This window comes from Podarcis filfolensis, assembly GCF_964270895.1.
Source record: "Podarcis filfolensis genome assembly, chromosome: 12".
Classification (NCBI taxonomy): Eukaryota; Metazoa; Chordata; class Lepidosauria; order Squamata; family Lacertidae; genus Podarcis; species Podarcis filfolensis.
In genome coordinates, this window is record NC_139614.1 from 21236601 (window position 1) to 21258360 (window position 21760).

Below are 21760 nucleotides of genomic sequence, written 5' to 3' on the forward strand. Positions count from 1 at the left end.
CTTAGCTGCAGCCTTGCTCTGTCCTGCAAATCTGAGGTCCTTTTAACTGGAATTAAACTTGTGACTATTTGTATGTAAAGTGCATTTTCTGGTACTGGACTGTGGTCCACCTTGATTCAGATTCAATGAATAATTGCCATTTTTATTGAAAAAGTATATTGTTCGTAACATTTGCTGAATATAAATTATTATTGTGATGGACTAAAAGTAGCCTAAGGACTTAACATTTGAAAGACTCCCCCGTAATATTTTCCCCTACAGATGAACGAACCAAATGCATATGGAAATACACCTCTTCATGTCGCTTGCTTCAATGGACAAGACGTTGTAGTAAATGAACTGATAGACTCTGGTGCTAATGTAAATCAAATGAATGAGAAGGGATTTACACCTTTACACTTCGCTGCTGCATCGACCCATGGAGCCTTGTGTTTAGAACTTCTGGTTTGTAATGGCGCAGATGTGAATATGAAGGTAAAATGATCTGAAAGGTGAATTTTAAATGCTGTAACAATATTTATGAACATTTTCTTGGCATTATCAATATGCACGTCGTCCTAAAACGCAATATAAAATAATATGCACACTGTTAATATTCAACAAACGCATGGCTCAATGCATTTTACTGTGTGAATAAGCTTGTAGGATTATGGTTCATTGGTTTCCAGGATACTTTCTAAAGCCTACTTTTTGCGCAAGGGGCTCTGAGGAATCACTTGATCAAGGTGTCCACAGAATTACCCATGTAATTATGGTTCACACAATGAAAACAAAGTAGATATGGTTTGTACTTGATCCAAAATGTTTGAGAACCACTCATACAGGTCACACAAAAGGGACTAAGAAGAAAGTTTAATAATTCAGAGAGCTTCCAACTGACTATTGGAAAGTTATGAAAAGTAACGTTAGACAAAGCTGAACATTTTTTAAAATGTGCATCTGAGCATATTGCTCAGATAAAGAAAAAAACCCCACACATATAACGCAAAATAATTCTTTGAAATTAAATTGCTTTTTTCTGTGGAAATAAGAAGTGGCCTGTGTTTTACTTTGTAATGATGATCAATAGATACATAGAAATGTAAGCCAAAACTAAAGAGTGCTGGCAATATATTTTACCATTCTTTGTTCCACAATTGTCCCCCAATCCCCATTCTCTTGAGATGGGGAAGAGAAATATACATTACTCTCTGAATATTGAAATGGGATGAATGCCAGTTTGTTTGCTTGCTTATTTACTTACGTGTTTAACTTTGTTTATGTGCTGTCTTTCTGCCAATTCTCTCAAAGCAGTTTACCATTTGAAATGCTAATATATGCAGTATTTTAAATAATCAGAATTTTTATCTTTGTATTTTATTATCACATTGTCTATATTAAATGTATGAAAACGTTTCTTTTTCTGACCGTTCTGTTCATGTTTGCATAGCTAATCATGGCTGCAGATTATAAATGCTTTGTCGCAGTTCAGCAAAAAATCAGAATTACCTCATGCATTAAGGTTGACCTACTTCTAAGATGTGATTGTAGGGGAATGGTTGCATATAAAATATACAGTATCCTCCGGAATAGTTCCGTTGAGCATTGCTTCTGATTTGCAGTGAATTGCTGGTGGGTTTCTGGTCAACACCAAAGTGTCAGGTGACACAGGTGAAATATTTGTGTGTAACAGATTTGGGTGTCTTAGGTGTACATGAAAAGCTTGCTTTAACTATTCTGGCATCCTTGCTAGGTGATAAAGATTGTCTGCTGTCATTGTTGTATAAACAGCAAGTGCCCTGAACATATAGTTCGGAGTGGGCCTCACTGTGTTGTTGTGTGCAGTTATAATGCAAATATTTACAAAACTATAATGTTGAAAAGCCTCCAGCACAACGTTACAATAGTGTAGGAAAGGAATATAAATGAACCAAAAATAAAACACTGAAGTTGTCTATCTAATGTTGTCAGTTGACTTGGTAGCCATGGGTTGACTTCTTTTTCCCCAGAGTAAAGATGGAAAAACACCATTGCATATGACAGCAATCCATGGAAGATTTTCAAGATCACAAACAATCATCCAGAATGGTAAAAGAAAAGAAAACATATTAAAATATTAATGTTTCTGTCACTGTCATGCGATGCATATGGTTTGACATTTTAAATAAATCAGTTAATTTACTAGTTTTAACCTTTTCATCTGTCTGCCTTGTGTGCTGAAATATGAATCTCAGAAATTTGAAGTTTCTGTTTCGGGAATCTTCAGGTTACTAAATCAATAGCAAACTCTTTCCTTTATTTAAAAACCTGTAATTCCAGTATGCTCCATCACCTTTATAAGTCTAGATTCTGTTACAGGCTTATAACACTAATCCTGCATTTTAAAACACTAATGTTAAAGTCGGGTATATAAAGTCATTAATTTAATGCTACAGCACTTAAAAATTGATGGGGGAGAATTCTCTCTGGGGAGGCAACCACTTATTTTTCACAGGTTTGCCAGTGCCTGGGTCAAGCAAATAAGTCTGCTCCGAGGACCCTGCCCTCACTCATCTTTTAGTTGCCTTTATTCATGCTGTTAACCTGTGTTTTACATTTTACACTGACAGCTTTGCTTTCAGAGTAAATTTCTCTGGAACTCTGAAATTAGCCCACACAGCCTGGGATCAAAGAAAGTACCGCTTTCCATTTTCCTTTAAAAGTCCATTTTCCTTTAAAAAAAAACCACAAAAAAAACATAGTGCTGCTTTTCTCATGGCAACTATATAGATGACCCTTGGGGTCTCTTCCCATTCCGCAAGTCTATGATTCAGATTTCTCCTATTGTAAGATCTGTGACCTACAGAAGTCTTCTGATACTTGCTTTGAAGGATATCATGGAGTCTCATTATCAGCATTAGCAGGAAGAAAAGGGGAGTTATTCGGTTATTGAAGGGGTATTGTTTTTATTTTGATTGTGTATTTCATGTTTTTATGTTGTGATTTTATCCTGTGAACTGCCCTGAGACCTGCGGGTGGCACTGTGGTCTAAACCACTGAGCCTCTTGGGCTTGCCAATCGGAAGGTCGGCGGTTCAAATCCACACAACGGGGTGAACTGTCCCAGCTTCTGCCAACCTAGCAGTTCAAAAGCATACCAGTGTGAGTAGGTAAATAGGTACCATTGCTGTAGAAGGTAAACAGCATTTCCATGCGCTCTGGCGCTTGTCACGGTCCTCCGTGCACCAGTAGCAGCTCAGTCATCCTGGACACATGAGCTGGAAAGCTGTCTGTGGACAAACGCCAGCTCCCTCAGCCTGAAAAACAAGATGAGCACCATACCCCATAGTCGCCTTTGACTGGACTTAACCGTCCAGGGGTCCTTTACCATTATAGTGCAGTATACAAATTTAACAGCAACACATACTTCTTGTGCTTCCACTTTCTGCCTGTTCTTAACATGGCAAGTGGCCTTTAGTTACATTTCAGGATCTTCAGACACCTTGGACTCAATTTGACATTTTGAAAATTTCTGAGTTTTCTGATAATCTAAAATGTGAATTTATTTGTTTAACAACCTGTATGCTGCTGAGCACACATGCATATATGGTTACACTTTATATTACATTTACTTTCTAGGAGCTGAAATAGATTGTGAAGATAAGAATGGAAATACACCTTTGCACATAGCAGCCAGATATGGCCATGAACTGCTCATCAACACATTAATTACAAGTGGTGCTGACACTGCAAAGTAAGAAACACTTATAATACATCAAAATGAAATATATATCAATTAAAAAGGTCATATTGATGTGGGGTGGTGTGTGTGTGTGTGAGAGAGAGAGAGAGAGAGAGAGAGAGAGAGAAAGAAGTTAATTCTGATGATGATAATAATTCTTAGTGTAGTACTATTGTCCCTTTTTAGAACATGAGCAAGAGATACAACTTTATCCCATATAATGTATATAGTCGAAAACCGGTCAAATTGCCTCTGTAAAACCTCACTCAATATTATACAAATAAATAATACAGAATTTGAGCAATATTACACTGTTTACAGAACAGTAAACATCTGTGGAGAAGAGTTTGCATAAAGGTCTTAATAAAATTTCTGTAATTTATTCCAACTTTTAAAAATGCTGCATGTTGCTTTGTGTATGCTGCTTAAAATAAGACAGCCTCTGTATTTCTAATGTAAAAATGGATAAGGCTCAATTTTTTATTTGGCTCTCATTCTGAATGAATGCTCTGCATTTAGACTGAACCGTTTCATTTAAATGTATTAGTTACTTTCTTTAATTATTTTAACAATGGCAGTTAAATGCTATCTTATATACAAGGAGTTTGGCATGACATCTTGGGTTACTTCTATTGTAATGAGACTGTGATGTCTGATTATGGTGTATCTTAGGCGGGGTATACATGGAATGTTTCCTCTCCATTTGGCAGCATTAAGTGGATTCTCAGACTGTTGCAGAAAGCTGCTGTCTTCAGGTAGGCTCTTCAAAATAATTTTAAACCCTTTTCCTGTTAACCTTTGGTTGTTTGACATTTTAATTGACAATATAATGGTTCAAGGGGAGGATTCATAGTAGCAAGCTTTTGGTTCAAGTTCTCACTCAGCCATGAAGTTCATTTTTGTATGCTGATGCACCAAAAAGTACTGTACTACATCTGCAATTAATTGTAGAGAATCTCATTAATACTTTTCAGGCTATAACAAATTCCAGCTCTTGAATTTTTAAGAAGCTTCATAGATGAGTTTAAATGAAAAGGTGTGAACACTCACAGTTTACACATAAAATGTCCAGTGGTGGAAATCAGCTTTGTTTTAGTTACAAGACAGAATGCAGTATGCAATCTTTTTCAGTCTTGTCCTGCACCCAGATATATGGGGGCTTGCATTGGGGGGGCACTGTGGTCTAAACCACTGAGCCTCTTGGGCTTGCCGATCGGTAGGTCGACAGTTTGAATCCATGTGACGGGGTAAGCTCTTTTGACTGGACTTAACCATCCCTTACCTTACCTTTTATTTTTTGAATGATTGCCCAAGTGATCTCTGTGCTCTGTATTAGTCAGTTAAACCTCTCCTCGGCTGAGCAAGCTTCATGCTACTCTGGCTCACACAAGCTGCTCAGCTACGGCACCAGCAGTCACACGCCGCTCAGCGGAGCAGTTTAAAGAAGTTACCTGCCTGTGCGTCAGCTGCCTTCGCATGGGTAGGTGGGTGAACCACCTCTTCCTCCCATCCCACGCCTGGGCAAAGGCAGTTGAGGTAGCCTCATGAATGGAGCCTGACCAAGGCATCCTCTGGCTCATGAGGAGAACCCCACCCCCCTCCAAGCCCATAGATACCCTCTTTGGGCTCAGGAGTGTGTCTTCTGATTGAGGTGCCTTCCAGCACCCTTTGGTTTAGAAAAAAAAGCACCGATGATAATTTATGTATTAAACCTCTGAAAAATTTACGTCCCTTATATTATCTGTGATTGATTAGTTTCATTAATTGATACATTAGATAGTGTATCTCATATTTTCTTGTGGTGGGATGAATTCAATGACACAGAGAAATGTTTCCTTTGGGGTGAAACTAGTTTGAATTTAGGAACTTTAATTTTCAATGATAAATAGCTATATGTTGTTTATATTTGTATGTTAGAATAGTTGCATGTTCCCCTGACCCTGAAATGCCTACATTATATGTATGTTGTTAGTTTTGAGTCTGCTATAGCTATGAAACAGTTGCAGTTCTATACAGTTGTCCATATCACTCATTTTGAAATCCAATATCTTGGGGAAATATGGTAGGTCTTCATAAAAAGAAAACAGAGCAAATGCTGTGTAGTCCTGTGAATACATACTGAGTAGTTTTATTGTGAGGTAATGTACTCCATCGTTCTAAAGCTTTCAGTCAGATACATATTTTTACTGGTTAGACAGAGCCTGTTAGATATTTTTGGTCATTGATATAGGTGCAGCCTCTGTTTTTAGTAGAAAATTATAACTGTTGGTAGAGTGTACAGTATTACGCTTCCAAGTCTCTTCGCACTCCCAGATAGGCATAACAGAGTTATTGTTTTGGAGTTGGAAGCTACAATTTTTATTATATAACTAGAGCTGTCAGCAGATCAAGGACTATTCTTGGTAATGGTGTTTTTAAAATTAACTTTCTGAGGGGTACACATGTAATAAAAGTTCAGTAAAGATATATATTTGCTGATAAAATGGATGCTTCTATTTTAACAAACAAAAGCAACAGTTAATCACTAAGAGGAAAACCCATCGTCAGTGTTTTTTTCTGTTTTAATACTCCTTTGAACCACTATGCGTATAAACTCTGAAGGGTGGGATATAAACTCCTAACTAACTAAAGAAGATAAAACTAAGGAATAGTGGCTATTCCATATCTTGATAACACACACTGTAGTGAAAAGTGATTTAAAATAGACTGTGCCTATAGTTAGATGATTTTCCAAACCATGGTTTGGAGGATTGTGAGCAAGCTCTGTCCTCATGCAGTTCCTCTACTCTACATGTCTTGTGTGTGGGGGGTTTAATTCAGTAGTTGATATCCAGCATTAATCACACTCAGAGTAGGCCCACTGAAATCAATTGACTGAAGTTTCTTGGTTTTGCAGCCCTGATAGGGAGTTCCACCTTAAACAGGTGCCAACTAATTTTAGCTGGTCTTGTTGGCCAACTAAAAAATTTTTTGTTGCTACGTCTCCCCTCCCCACGAGAGTTTTTTACCTATCGTCTTGTACTAAACCTCTGAAATGCAGTGCAAGGTCAGAAGAAAACTTGCTCATCCTCATATGCAGCGCGATGCATAATTCAGTGAAAATCAAGTGACTGCCTTTATTACAGTTTCATAGTTCAGGGTCTGTTCAGTGGGTAACAGTAAGATATTCTGGTCTGTGGATTGTCCTAGTTAGAAAGCAACATCTGCTGACTCTAGTCTTAAGTTCCTTGCATATCGGTCTGGAAGCTCCTGGAGGGTTATACCCTCTAGAATGATGGAACTCTCACCTTGCCTTTCTTTCTTTAATGGAGAAGTTATTCCAGAAACATAGGTGCCCTTCTGGCATGTACTGGAATCGAAATTCCCAATAAATATTTTCCCTTCATCTTTAGTGTGCAAAATTCAATATCCCCCACATTATATTATGGTGTAGACATTTGGCTGGTTTTGAATATTTGATATTATTTTACTCTGAACCTCTCTTGGCGATGGACAACCACTATATGGTTTGGAAGCTTGATTTTCTCTCCCCCCCCTTTTTTTTTTTACACATCCAGTCTTTCTGTTTTAGGCATCTTGTGCTAGAAATGTGATAATTCCCAGATATCTTACTTTCCGTGTAAAGCAGTACTTGCAGCAGAAGGAGTCTGAAGGCATAACTGTTTTCAGTGGGCTAGGTTTACTGTTATGCAAATGAGTTTTGCGCTCCTCATTCCCCACATGCCTCCTCTGGTGCAGCTATAAGGAAGATTTGCTTCTGATTTTAAACTAACCACAGCACCCTGCTGCATCCAAACTCAGGAAAAATGTGTTTAATTTAAACTGTGGTTTATGAGCAAGTCAGGATTATAAACCATGGCTTGAGCCTAGCTTTTTTGGATAATTAGGGAGCTGAACGTTAGTTTAAAAGCAAAAAGTTGATATATTGCAGCTGTGCCAGAGGATAGCAAGAAATGTGTTACCCTCAAGCTTTTGTGCATAATGCTAAGACATTGTTTAACACTATGTCTGAGAAGGCTCAACAGCAATGCTGCAAAGGTGGGGATAAAGCTAGCTTTTACATACATTAACAGAACATCTTTGGGGGATTAATTTATTGTGTAGAAGTAACAATTCATGCTATAGGGACGCGGGTGGCGCTGTGGGTAAAACCTCAGCGCCTAGGACTTGCCGGTCGCATTGTGGGCGGTTCGAAGCCCCGCGGCGGTGTGCGCTCCCGTCGTTCGGTCCCAGCGCCTGCCAAACTAGCAGTTCGAAAGCACCTCCGGGTGCAAGTAGATAAATAGGGACCGCTTACCGGCGGGAAGGTAAACGGCGTTCCGTGTGCTGCGCTGGCTCGCCAGATGCAGCTTGTCACGCTGGCCACGTGACCCGGAAGTGTCTGCGGACAGCGCTGGCTCCCGGCCTCTAGAGTGAGATGAGCGCACAACCCTAGAGTCTGGCAAGACTGGCCCGAATGGGCAGGGGTACCTTTACCTTTACCTTTAACAATTCATGCTACAGTTACTATATAAGGAAGTTTGCTTCATAGCATACTCTGCCAAACTGGACAGAGAGATGCATTTTATAGGTGATTTCACAGAATAATGCCTTTCTTTTGTAGGCTTTGACATAGATACTCCAGATGATTTTGGCAGGACCTGTCTTCATGCTGCTGCAGCTGGAGGGTATGTACAGTTTTAGCAACTTCTTAAAATTTAGGATTTTCAGCAGCAGCAGAAAAGTTAGTCTGTCAGATGATCTGTACTACCTGTGTAATACTTGGAAAATATTATTTTTCTGTGCTTAAGAAGATTTAACATGTTATGGACAGCAATAAGGGGTTTGTCTAGTATCCATCCCACTATGCTTAATGAGGTCTGAAGTACTGGATGCACTCTTCCATGAACTCTCAGGGATACCATCAAAGAATAAAAAATAATACAATATCACAATATTATGGGTTTAAGTAGCTATGAACAAGTGCTTCTTCATGAACTCCTGGTTTTGAAGCATTGTAAAACAAAATCAAACCTAAATGATCTAGCTTATCTGGGTCCTTCTCTAATACCCTTTATTTCCCTTCAATGATTACAGGTCTTTATTTGCTTGTGATTAAAAAAAGTTAACACTATATATTGCATTATTTTATTGGTAGTTATTTGATATTGCTGTTTGGTTTAAAGATTCCTTACAATGGCTAAGAGCCTAAAATTCCGAGAAGCCCATGCACAAGCAATTTTGCCTTCTGGTCTCAGTCACTTGTGCCCTCTCACCCTAAGGTTCCTTGGTGGTTGGGTGGAGAGCTTTTAAGCAGGTGCCATCCTAGGGAATATGGCTGAAAGACATACGGAACACTTTGTAATCCTTTGGATCCTAGCCTAGTTTCATAGAAAACTACAGATTCTGATTTATCGTGGGTGACATTGCATGGGGATGTTTTTAGAGGAGTCTGACTAAGAGAAGCATGTTCTAAAACTTTCAGGAATTTGGAGTGCCTAAATCTGCTGCTCAACACAGGTGCAGACTTCAATAAGAAAGACAAATTTGGAAGGTAAAACATGATGCTCCTTTTGAATGTGCAGGATATGTTAAATAATAAGCATAGTTTACTTGCCACCAGTGTCTAATTACATGCTCTTTCCCTTGTTTATGAAAAGCACTGAAATGGTCACTTCCACCCTTGCACTTAGTATTGTATCTGCTTTTATATATTTATATAAATGGACACTCATTTACCATTGAAATCTACTTGTCTGCAGTGTAATTAGGCTCTTGGAGTATGTCCAAGTATTCTGATATTTACTGGTAAATTTCAAGACTGATCAAGTACAAAGTTTCAGACTTATTTCTACCCTTTACTGGAAATATAAAAAATTACCATGGCATATTGATAAATTTTCAGTATAAATATTGTTACAAATAACATATCCGATATCTTATGCCATAGAACTCCACTCCATTATGCTGCTGCCAATTGTAATTACCAGTGCCTGTTTGCCCTTGTGGGTTCTGGAGCAAGTGTCAACGACCTCGACGAAAGGGGTTGTACACCATTGCACTATGCAGCTGCATCAGACACTGATGGAAAGTAAGTATGGTACTATTTAGAAATCTTAATATTCAAACCCCTTAGTAGCATGAAATTTGCCATGCAGTTTTTGTTTGTTTGTTTTTTTAATGGGGATATGTTGTTAGAAGGGATTAGTAAAGACTGATAGTCAAGTTACTTTTCTCCCACAAATATTGATCTGTTTTGTTTGTGAGTAGCTAAGTCATGGGACGCAGGTGGCGCTGTGGGTTAAACCACAGAGCTTAGGACTTGCCGATCAGAAGGTTGGCAGTTCGAATCCCCACGACGGAGTGAGCTCCCGTTGCTCGGTCCCTGCTCCTGCCAAACTAGCAGTTCGAAAGCACGTCAAAGTGGAAGTAGATAAATAGGTACCACTCCGGCGGGAAGGTAAACAGTGTTTACGTGTGCTGCTCTGGTTCGCCAGAAGCGGCTTAGTCATGCTGGCCACATGACCCGGAAGCTCCCTCGGCCAATAAAGCGAGATGAGCACCGCAACCCCAGAGTCGGTCATGACTGGACCTTATGGTCAGGGGTCCCTTTACCTTTACCTTAGCTAAGTCATAGACACAGGGGGGAAAGATTTCTGATAAGCTGTCTGTGGTCATTGACTCCTTCCTCCTCCATGGCCATGCCTTCCTGGGGCCTCTTTCCTCTGCCACTGTTTTGAGTCATTTGTCTCCTACCATTTTTGACAGTGCAATGTTGCCCTTTTGTAAGGGAGGACTGCTTTTAGTTGGCTTGGTATGGAATTTACGACTGGGCTTAATATTTATAGATGTTTTGAATTGTAATTGTTTTTAGAATGTTTTAAGCATTTAAAATGTTGTTTTGTTTTTATTTTTAGCTTGTGTATCTTTTTGCCTTTCTGAGCTTTGTGTGAAGGAAGGTTGGGGTACAAATTCAAGAACTGATGATGATGATGATGATGATGATGATGATACATTTGTTATATAATGCTTTATAGTGTGTTGTTTATGACAAGCAACAGTATCTAAATGTATTGAATGAGTGAATCATCCGTGTATAGGGAAGAACACATTGATTAAAGATTAAAATTTCATTTTAATCCATTTCATTTTGTACAGGTGCCTGGAATATTTATTAAGAAATGATGCAAATCCAGGGATTCGAGACAAGCAAGGATATAATGCAGTTCATTATTCTGCAGCTTATGGTCATCGCTTATGCCTTGAATTGGTAAGATAATTTACTGTGAAGGACATTGACCAGTAAATAAAGATTGTGTGAGAAATCTTAGGAAGTACATGTAGGTCAGTTTTTTTAAAAGACAAAAAGAGATAATCATGAACAATAAAATTTATTATCTTATCCTTGAGAACAACAAGAGTGAAAAGCTACTTTTAGCTTTCTCTGAAGCCTTAATTATTATTCTATTATCATTAATTAAATTTGTATACCACCCTATATCTCAAGGTAGTACACAACATTTTATATATATATATATATATATATATATATATACACACACACACACACACACACAGATGTATATCACATAACAAAAACAAAGACAATCCAATAATCCCTCTTCCACATTAAAAAGGTGTCAATTAGCAAAAAGCTTGGTTAAAGAGGAACTATTATTTTATTACTTATTAAGCATGTTGACATGATTTTTTCCCTTTTTCTTTGAACTGTAGACCCCAATACCATTATACAATCTGCTTTTGAATATTCCATACAGTTTGAAAAGTGATTGCCGTGTGGCATGCTGTTTAAAAAACAGAAGCCCAGAACAAGCATTGTTCTTTGAATCTTGGCCAATATGTAAAGTCCATTTCAAACATAATCATTTGGATTGTTGCCTTTAACTACAATGAGGATATTATAGATAGTTCCAAGCATGATTTGCATACCAAAGCGTAATACATATCTGCAAAGATATGTACATATTTGAATTACAATTGTTGTTTTATAAACTTAAATTCAGAACCATGAATTTTCTGAAGAATAATAAAAAACTTGGAGTTTCGTATTCACATTTTTAGCAACTGTTATCTAAAGTGTGGATTTCATTGCAGATTGCCAGTGAAACACCTCTAGATGTTGTAAGTATAAAGACATTTGCTGTAAAATATTTATTGAAAATATTCAGAATGCTTTATAGCCTAATTTTGTTTGACATTTCACTATTTATACTGGAAATTCAGCAGATACTTAACTAAAAGTTGAATGACTCAGAATAAAACATATGGCTCTTCTAGTTTGTTTTCCACAGGAGCTAATTAGTAACGTTCAGATAGCTTTTATGTTGTCTACTGTGATCCTGGTGATACAAGTAGGCAAGTTAAAGAAACCACAAATTGCTGCTTGCTTCTCATTTAGCTCAGTTTTTGTGATGTAGTTTTCTTGCTTCTTTACTTCAGCTTGATTCCTTAAAGGCTGCATTCACACATCATGCTAAGCCAAACCATAGCATAGCATGATCGTGCAGCTCCCAGGAAGGATATTGCAGCAACTTTGATCCTCTAGCTTTTTGTGGCACAGCAACTAAAGCCAAGATTTGGCTTAGTGTTTTGTCCAAAGCTGGGATCATAATTACCATATTTTTCGCTCCAAAAGAGGCACCTGACCATAAGACGCACCTAGTTTTTAGAGGGGGAATGCAAGGAAAAAAATATTCTTTAAAGGGAGCACTGAGCAGAGCCTGTATGCATCCCAAGCTCTGCTCAGCGCTTCCTTTCACGAGCCGCGTGGAGCGTGTGTGCGGCACTTGCAGGCTTTTCCCTGAGGAGGGAGAAAAGCCCCCAAGAGCCGCACACATGCTCCGCGCGGCTCTTTAAAGGGAGCGCGGCTCTTGCGCGTTTTTCCGGGAGGTGGGGAAAGGGACTGAGGGGCTGCCCTCTGTTCCTTCCCCCACCTCCTGCAAAAGCCATGCACTCTTTAAAGGGAGTGCGGCTCCTGCAGGCTTTTCCAGGAGGTGAGGGAAAGGACTGACGGGCTGCCCTCTGTTCCTTCCCCCACCTCCCGCAAAAGCCATGCGTTCTTTAAAGGGAGCATGGCTCTTGGAGGCTTTTGCGGGAGGTGGGGGGAAGGGACAGAGGGGCTAAGCCAGAAGCTAGAACAGCAAGAGGGAGCACTGCGCAGCGTTCCCTCTTGCTGTTCTGGCTTCTGGAATAGCCATGCGAAGCCTCCTCAGGGCAGCGGGATGAAGGCTCCCCGTGCCCTGAAGAGGCTTCGCTCGGCTAAGCCAGAAGCTAGAACAGCAAGAGGGAGTGCTGTTAAGCGATCCCTCTCGCTGTTCTGGCTTCTGGGATAGCCACGCAGCCTGCATTCACTCCATAAGACACACACACATTTTCCCTTACTTTTTAGGAGGGAAAAAGTGCATCTTATAGAGCGAAAAATACGGTAAGCATTCCCCTTGTAGCAGAGGGTCATCCGATGATTACAGGTCGTGGTTAGGGAGAAGAGACGTTTATCACAATCCTGGCTTGGGATGACATGCTGAGCCAAACTTTGGCTTAGCTTGCCATCCTTCGGTGACCAAAAAAGCCTGGGGGATCAGGAAAGTGGGTGTCAGCTCCTCGCCAGGAGCCAGCATATTCATCATGCAGTTACAGTAAACCATACCCTGTCTTACTGTGACATGTGAACCAGGCCAAGGAACATCCTTCTCATATGCTTCCATTTCTCGCCCAGTCTTTTCCTGGAGGCTTGTAACCATTAACTGATTTTTAAAAAACTAAAAAAACATTGTTAACATCAAGTCTTTCTGATGTGTTTTATAGTATGTCGGGGGGGGGGAATTGAAAAGTTTAAGTGTAAGCTCTTTGTTTTTGTTACAAGAGCTCAACAAGCATGTTTTTATTTTAAAATGCAATTTCCTCACATTGGTATTTTTCCCTCTGTTAATGATTTTAGATTGAGACAACCATGCATTGTTGAACTATGCATGTCAACTTAAAAATAATTTGACTTTTATCGCGTATATTTTTCTGTTTAGCTAATGGAAACATCTGGAACAGACATGCTGAATGATTCAGACAACAGGGCACCAATTAGTCCATTGCACTTAGCTGTAAGTATTTAGTTCACCAAATATTGATTATTGGCCTTTTAGAAAATAAACATACCTTTGCATTGGGTGATTTAATGTAATTTTGACTTGTGCTTTGAGTTCGTTTATGCATCAATAATTATTTACGCTTGCTAAAACCTGGGCTACATTCGATAGACATCTTTGTAAAGTGTACATTTTTGTCTCAAATCTGATTCATTTTTTTCACCGTAATGTCTCCATCTATCTAAAATTGTAACATTTCTCAGGCCTATCATGGACACCATCAAGCTCTGGAAGTATTAGTGCAATCTTTGTTGGATCTTGATGTCCGGAACAATAATGGTAGAACGCCATTGGATCTTGCAGCTTTTAAAGGACACGTTGAATGTGTCGATGTACTAATTAATCAGGGGGCATCTATTTTGGTGAAAGACTATGTTGTAAAGAGAACACCAATACATGCTGCAGGTAAGACCTTTAGCACTTCATTTTTAAATCATAGCAGAAAAGTAATAAATAGGGTAGAAATTTGTTTATTTTGTTTAACAAATTCCACCCCACCCCCCGCTTAATTATTATTTTTAAAAATCAAGTGGCCTTACAAATAGAGAACAGATTATCTAATTCTGCTGTTTCTAAAAAGCAGATAGTTACAAAAATTGCTTTGAATATGTTATATTGATCTTACTCTGGTTATTTTATTTGGTTTTATTGGACCCTATTTTATAACTAGAGGTGTTAAATCCAGGCCTCCACATCTCTAACTACATTGGCTTAGGAGCTTCTGTCTCCTTCCTTTCCTTGTTCATTTGTTTTTGCAGAGGTTTTGGGTTATCAAAAATATTCAGGCACCCAGAGCAATGAATTGTATGCGGTTATATTTTCTGGTCTCCCTTAAGGTTTGGGCTTTGATGGTAGCCTTGCATTGGATAACATGAAGAAGCAGCCCAGCACATAAGATGTGTGTGCTTTCTGGGTGACTTGGGATCCTCAGTCTATTTTTTTATTTAGTTTATTTTTAAAGATTTATACCCAACCCTCTTGATCACATAATCCCCACCCAGGCAAAACAAATCCTATAAGTTGCGCGTTACTCCCTTATGTGATGTGAATCTCAGCCATGCCCTCTTACCCTCTCCACTAAAGCCTAAGGTCTTTAGTTAATCCAGATTTGTCAGCCAAAATTTGCATTATTTCACCCTTAGGATAAATACAATGTGGTTGCATCACTGGCAAAAATGTATTTTATGCTTTAATGCAGTAATACCTTCTGACAGTCTTAAAACAGAAATTAAAAATTTTCAAATAATTTGATGTTTAATGATTTTAATGTTTTGTTAATATTTTACAGCTACAAATGGTCATTCGGAATGTCTGCGGTTATTGATAGGAAATGCAGAACCACAGAATGCTGTCGACATCCAAGACGGAAATGGACAGTATGTCTCAAATTGCATTTTTCTCTTAAAATGAGCTCACTGGTGCTGGGCTGACAGTGCTGGGCTGACATGAGCATGAAATCAAAGTAGCATTTTAAAAAATCCTTTAGGACCATTTGATTTTTAAAAAGAAATATACTCATATTTGCCTGATATTTATTTGCTTTGAACACATACAGTAAATATTTCAGTAGACTATGAACCAAATAACGAGGTTTTCTTTAATGCCTAAATTGCTTTTTGGTCTTTTCAGACTTTTTTTTACTAGGCTTTCATGGACCCATTTGCATAGTGAAATCATGACTTAGCATGAATGCACCAGGACCTGAGAGGAGATTTCACCATTTGCTCCTCTTCTGGCCCTGCTACCGTTGTTCTGCTCTGAGCTAAGCCAATGCGGTTTGGCTTAGTGTTTCATCCAAACTCAGGCTCATGGTTTGTCTCACTCCAGACAAACTCGAAGCTATAACCAAAGTTTGTTCTTGGATTTATAGTTCATGGTTTGTCTGGAGGAAACAGATTCAGATAAAGAATGTAAATAAATATATTTGATCATTTTCATAATAATTTATTATTCCCAGTGGCCATGTTTTCTTCTGGATAATGTTTATTTTCAAATTAAGATATGCAGTATTGAACGATTACCTCCAGCTGGCCTTTTATGAAACTCAGTGCTGAATTATTGCAGAGCATTCATTATTTAAAAACCCATGAAATAGTTTATTACAAGGCAGATCTTCAAATCATTCTGCAAATAAAATAAAGAACAAAGGGCTAAGACATTGCATACATTTTTCAGGTTGTGGCTTGCAGACAGTTATGAGGCAACAATAGTGAAAGGTGCATCACAACTGTATTTTGACCTGGCTTCTCTATCCTACTCTCTTTAACAGGGGTCAGCAACCTTTTTCAGCCGTGGGCCGGTCCACCGTCCTTCAGACCATGTGGTGGACCGGACTATATTTTGAAAAAAATAAAATAAATTCCTATGCCCCACAAATAACCCAGAGATGCATTTTAAATAAAAGCAGACATTCTACTCATGTAAAAACACGCTGATTCCCGGACGGTCCGTGGCCAGATTGAGAATGTGATTGGGCCGCATCCGGCCCCCGGGCCTTAGGTTTCCTGCCCCTGCTCTTTAATATATGGTATGCTCCTTTTAAGAAGATTTGTCTCTGTCTCCATTCAGATGTGCAGCAGCCCTTCCAGTCTATGGACTGAGTCAAACTAGGATTTGCTAATGTTTCTCTTCACAGTTGCCTAGCTTGCCACGTGAGCAGGTTTGTGAGCTTGTTAACATAGAATGTATGGGGTTTTTTTGTTTCTCTTCCAGGACTCCTCTGATGTTGTCTGTTCTCAATGGGCACACAGATTGTGTCTATTCATTGCTTAATAAAGGAGCAAATGTAGATGCCAAAGATAAATGGGGAAGAACAGCATTGCACAGAGGGGTAAGTGTGTCATTCATTGCCCCCTGCCTCACCTTTTGCTTCAATAGGTAGCATCGCTGAAGTTTCCCTAGAGAAGCATTGCTTTAGATATAGACTGAATTAGTTATGCTTAGAGGTCTTGCTGAGCTCAGCGCAACAAGCAAGTCATGACTAAAGAGTCATTGATTTCAATGGAAACTAAGTTCAACTAACTTAGTCTGCATCCAGAACACTTTATTTATATGTTATATAGGTAAAGGGACCCCTGGCCATTAGGTCCAGTCGTGACCGACTCTGGGGTTGCCGCGCTCATCTCGCTTTATTGCCCGAGGGAGCAGGCATACAGCTTCCAGGTCATGTGGCCAGCATGACTAAGCCGCTTCTGGAAACCAGAGCAGCGCACGGAAACACCGTTTACCTTCCTGCTGGAGCGGTACCTATTTATCTACTTGCACTCTGATGTGCTTTCGAACTGCTAGGTTGGCAAGAGCAGGGACCGAGCAACAGGAGCTCACCCCGTCGCGGGGATTCGAACCGCTGACCTTCTGATCGGCAAGTCCTAGGCTCTGTGGTTTAACCCACAGCGCCACCCGCGTCCCTGTATATATTATATACCCCTCCCCTTTTATAGCAAACTGTTACAAAGTGGCTTACAATGTAAATGCTGTGGCGTTAACAATACAGAAACAAATGCTGTTTGGAAAGTGTCCTGAGACATGCAAAATCAGCTCTCAATAGCTTTTGAAGCCTACATTCCTAGCCGGCTCCATCTGCCTTTTTGTACACAAATGTCCATTTATTGATGTGAAAACAGATTGGGCTGATATGGTAGAGAAGCAATGGATGGATCACATAACTGTGGAGACCATTGATTTTTTTCTTCTTCTTCTTTGTGACTATATACACGTTGACGCAATATATGCTTTCTGTGTTACATTTTTTCCAGGCAGTTACAGGACACGAGGAGTGTGTAGAAGCTCTGCTTCAACACGGTGCAAAGTCCATACTACGAGATTGCAGAGGACGAACACCTATACATTTGTCAGCTGCATGTGGACATATTGGGGTGTTAGGAGCACTCTTGCAGTCAGCAGCATCTGGAGATACAGTACCTGCCCTTGCAGACAATCATGGATATACATCATTGCACTGGGCCTGTTACAATGGTAAGTAAGACATGATCATTTCTTAAGAATAAATATTCTAGGGGAATGCTTGGTTGGTGTAGAATCACGTGACTCGTACAAGCTGCCTTGTGCTTCCAATCTCCATTGCCATTCTCAGATCAGACAGGGCTAACTAATAAAATCCTAAAACGCACCAGGAGAACTAGAGAAGGATTTTGGGCAGAGGCAACATATTATCTTATGTGCCATTCTTTGAAGATTTACACATGCCAAAGTACCTTAGGAAGTTTGTAGCTGATTGGTCCCAGAACATGTGACTAATTAGAAGTGTCATGTGCCAGGATGTCTCTGTAGGAAGCAACCAATTGCCAGGCCACAAAATGGGTCATGGATAGCAAATAAACACATACAGGAAAGGATAAATAAGTGTCAGAGTCCACATGCACAAAAGACACACCCTATTCAATATTTCTGCCAATAGATCTTCAATTCATTTATCTCCTTCCTCGCCCTCTGTTGGTTTCACCTCATTTCTAATATAGTAGCTGTGTGACAGCATCGTAGCCATGAAAAAATGGTACCTATGGCTACATTTACTTGATAGTCAGGAGTGTTCCAAAATAAACATCAGTTTCCAACATGTGACACATACGAAATAAACTATACATTCTATTTATACTTAGTGTTTCATAATAAAGACCTCTGATTTGTATTATTTTGCATTTGCTATCTGGCATTTAAACCATTTTAGGTCATGACAGCTGTGTCGAACTTCTTTTGGAGCAGGAAGTTTTCCAGAAAATGGAAGGAAATGCTTTCAGCCCATTGCATTGTGCTGTGTAAGCAACTTCTACATGGATTTCATTATATCTTTTTAACAAACTGCAGCTTTTCTGGAAGTAATTCCCTTTTAAATTTCTGATAGGATTAATGATAACGAGGGCGCTGCTGAAATGCTAATTGATACACTGGGTTCTAGCATTGTAAATTCTACAGACGGAAAAGCCAGGTAAGCTCTGAAGCACATTTACTAAAAAGAATGTTCTGCATTTTCAGTTGTTGCTTTATGTGTTCTCTGACTGTTATCCCAGTAAGGGAGGTGGGGCATGAATGTAATGAAGTATTTTGGTAGAAAGCATGGCTGGTTAGAACCCTGGACAGCAGCATGCCAACTACAACATTTTGTCGCAGGTTTCATGTGTTTAATCTAGATTAAGGCCCCATCTGCACTACACATTTTAAACAATACCATACTTTAAACAGTCATGGCTTCCCCCAAGGAATTCTGGGAACTGTGGTTTGTTCAGGGTGCCAAGAGTTCCCTGGGAAATGGAATTGGTTGTTAAACCAATCCGTAGCTCTGAGAGAGGAACAGGGGGCTCTTAACAACTCCCAGTACCCTTAATGAGCGACAGTTCTCAGGATTCTTTGGTATGATACTGCTTTAAATATATAGTTCAGATGGGCCTTAGTCTATATCTGTGTGTTCTAATTTAAAACAGCTGATGTTTTAATATCTGTAAAAGCTTAGTATTTTACAATGGTAGGTTAGCTATTATATATGTTCTAGCTAGATTTAATACTTGACATAATTTCAAGCTGACTGGACTATTCCCTTCCCTATACATTGCAGTGATATGTATAATTTATAATATGTTCAGTACCGTATTTTTCGCTCTATAGGACGCACCTTTTCCCCTTCAAAAATGAAGGGGAAATGTGTGTGCGTCCTATGGAGCGAAGACGCCATAGCCCCGCGACCCTCTCCCGGCTGGAGAGGTGACGCGCGGCTATGGCAGGAGCCTCTCCGCTGCGCCTTTCCGCTGCTCCCTGACCTGCTCTTTGGGGCTGGTGGTGGGCTTCCCCCGCCAGCCCCAAAGAGCAGGTCAAAAGGAACCTGAAGCCTGGAGAGTGAGAGGGGTCGGTGCACACCGACCCCTCTTGCTCTCCAGGCTTCCAAGGTAGCCGCCTGAACGGCACCTTGTTTTAGAGCGTGAAAACAAGAGGGGGAAAATTCTCCCCCTCTCTGCGCAGCGCCTCCTGCCGCTTCGCTGAAGGGGCGCTGGGCAGAGAGGGGGAGAATTTTTTTTTTCTTGTTCTCCCCCCTCTAAAACAAGGTGCGTCCTATTGTCCGGTGCATCCTATGGTGCGAAAAATACGGTAAATAAAGAAATAAAGCTGTGTGATCCTACATATAAGTATCTGGAAATCCTTCATTAAACTTATATAGGATTGCGCTTTCTTTACACAGTAAACCAAAACTCTTAAAAAAATAATTTATGATATGAAAAGAAGCTTTGGATATTTTGGGCTGAGATCTGGGTTTGGACCTCTTTTGTAATATCTGCAGTGCTTTTCCCAACCCCACTCTTTCTATATCTCCTGCCCCTTGTTATTCCATGAAAAGGGCAAGAGGGGAAATGAAATGTATATCGTTGACTCTAAAGTGTTGAGATAATACAAATTCACAAATCATAATCTTCTAAAGCAGTTTTTCCCCACAACTGCTAGACGGGTTATGTTTTTAAGTAGAATCATGCATATGATACTAGTTGTTAGCCTGCTTTTTATCTACAAAGTGCGCTCTTTTTCTTCTCCCCAGAACTCCTCTCCATGCAGCAGCCTTTACAGACCATGTAGAGTGCTTACAGCTTTTGCTCAGCCATAATGCACAAGTAAACTCTGTAGATTCTTCTGGGAAAACCCCTCTAATGATGGCTGCAGAAAATGGACAAACAAATACAGTTGGTAAAAAGAGAACTCTTGTGTATTTTCTGTTTTCATTACTAATAACTACTAATTATACAAACGTAAAAAGCCTGCATTAGAACTGCATAGGCCATTTTTTAAAGTAGATTTGCAGATTTCAAATTGATCAACCAAGCAACTTTCTTTGGTTAATATTTTTATTAATCAACAGAATTTGATTCAAAAGAACACACATTCTCTTAACAACTTACAGTAGTTTCATAATTTCATTCACAGGATAAGCCACACGTGTAAGTCAGGCTGCCTGTCGAGTGATTTAAGAGGATAGAAAAGCATAGGATGATGAAACATGGGGCAGTAGGGAAATTTGCACACACAAACAAAAAATTGTTACCAACAGTTACTTGAGTGGCGGAAGAGACTATTGCATTCAGATTCCCAAAGGCATTTGGTTGGCAACTTTGTGAAACAGATCGCTCAACTTGAAAGGCTTTTGATCTGATACAGCAAGCATGCTCTTATGTTCTTAATCATGTCAGGCCTATTTACACTTCCGAGTTGGGAACAATCTCCGCTGATGAGATAACGGTTAAAAAAAAGTACACTATAAAGCTTCTGTCTATAAATGCATCTTTTCAGTTAATGTGACACTTTGCTTCTTTCAGAGGTGTTGGTTAGCAGCGCTAAAGCCGATCTGACCTTGCAAGATAAGTGTAAAAACACAGCACTGCATTTGGCTTGCAGCAAGGTATGTATCATTTTCCAGTTTGGAGCTTCTGTGATTTATTGCTGGTCTCGTCGTGGTTTTCATCATTTATCCATTTGAATAAAGTTGGTCTAGAGTAGCAGTGGTGATGCAGCAGTCTTTTAAATGCACTGGGAAAGAACTACACCTTGAGTGGGGTGCCGAGTTATCATATTTGCTTCATTCATAGCTGCATCAATACTGAGCCAGGTAACAGATTTTTAACAACGGCTATCTAAAGCAGGCATAGGCAAACTCGGCTCTCCAGATGTTTTGGGACTACAACTCCCATCCCTAGCTAACAGGACCAGTGATGGGATGATGGGAATTGTAGTCTCAAAACATCTGGAGGGCCGAGTTCGCCTATGCCTGATCTAAAGCTAAGTCCATCTGTTGAGCTTTTTAAGGTGTCCAGTGGTCTGGAGACTCTACCAGAACTATTCCATCATTGGGTAGATGAAACATCATCCCATATACTGGATCTGCTTGGAATACAGAGGGCATTTTGGCAAAGGGGTGGGGGGAGAAGGTG

General features: G+C 39.7%; 1 protein-coding gene across 2 annotated transcripts in view; it reads left to right on the top strand.

Moving 5' to 3' along the window:
* ANKRD28 (ankyrin repeat domain 28) overlaps positions 1-21760 on the top strand; it is an 84137-nt gene that overhangs the window by 58264 nt on the left and 4113 nt on the right. For both annotated transcript variants that reach the window (XM_083577682.1, XM_083577681.1), the window contains exons 8-25: positions 262-474; positions 1989-2067; positions 3597-3711; positions 4372-4454; positions 8303-8366; positions 9164-9232; positions 9629-9769; positions 10837-10948; positions 11794-11820; positions 13719-13793; positions 14042-14243; positions 15127-15214; positions 16551-16668; positions 17594-17813; positions 18526-18613; positions 18700-18783; positions 20377-20522; positions 21149-21231. In XM_083577682.1, coding sequence (XP_083433808.1) covers positions 262-474; positions 1989-2067; positions 3597-3711; positions 4372-4454; positions 8303-8366; positions 9164-9232; positions 9629-9769; positions 10837-10948; positions 11794-11820; positions 13719-13793; positions 14042-14243; positions 15127-15214; positions 16551-16668; positions 17594-17813; positions 18526-18613; positions 18700-18783; positions 20377-20522; positions 21149-21231 — 2007 coding nt within the window. The remainder of the gene's footprint in view (positions 1-261; positions 475-1988; positions 2068-3596; positions 3712-4371; positions 4455-8302; positions 8367-9163; positions 9233-9628; positions 9770-10836; positions 10949-11793; positions 11821-13718; positions 13794-14041; positions 14244-15126; positions 15215-16550; positions 16669-17593; positions 17814-18525; positions 18614-18699; positions 18784-20376; positions 20523-21148; positions 21232-21760) is intronic.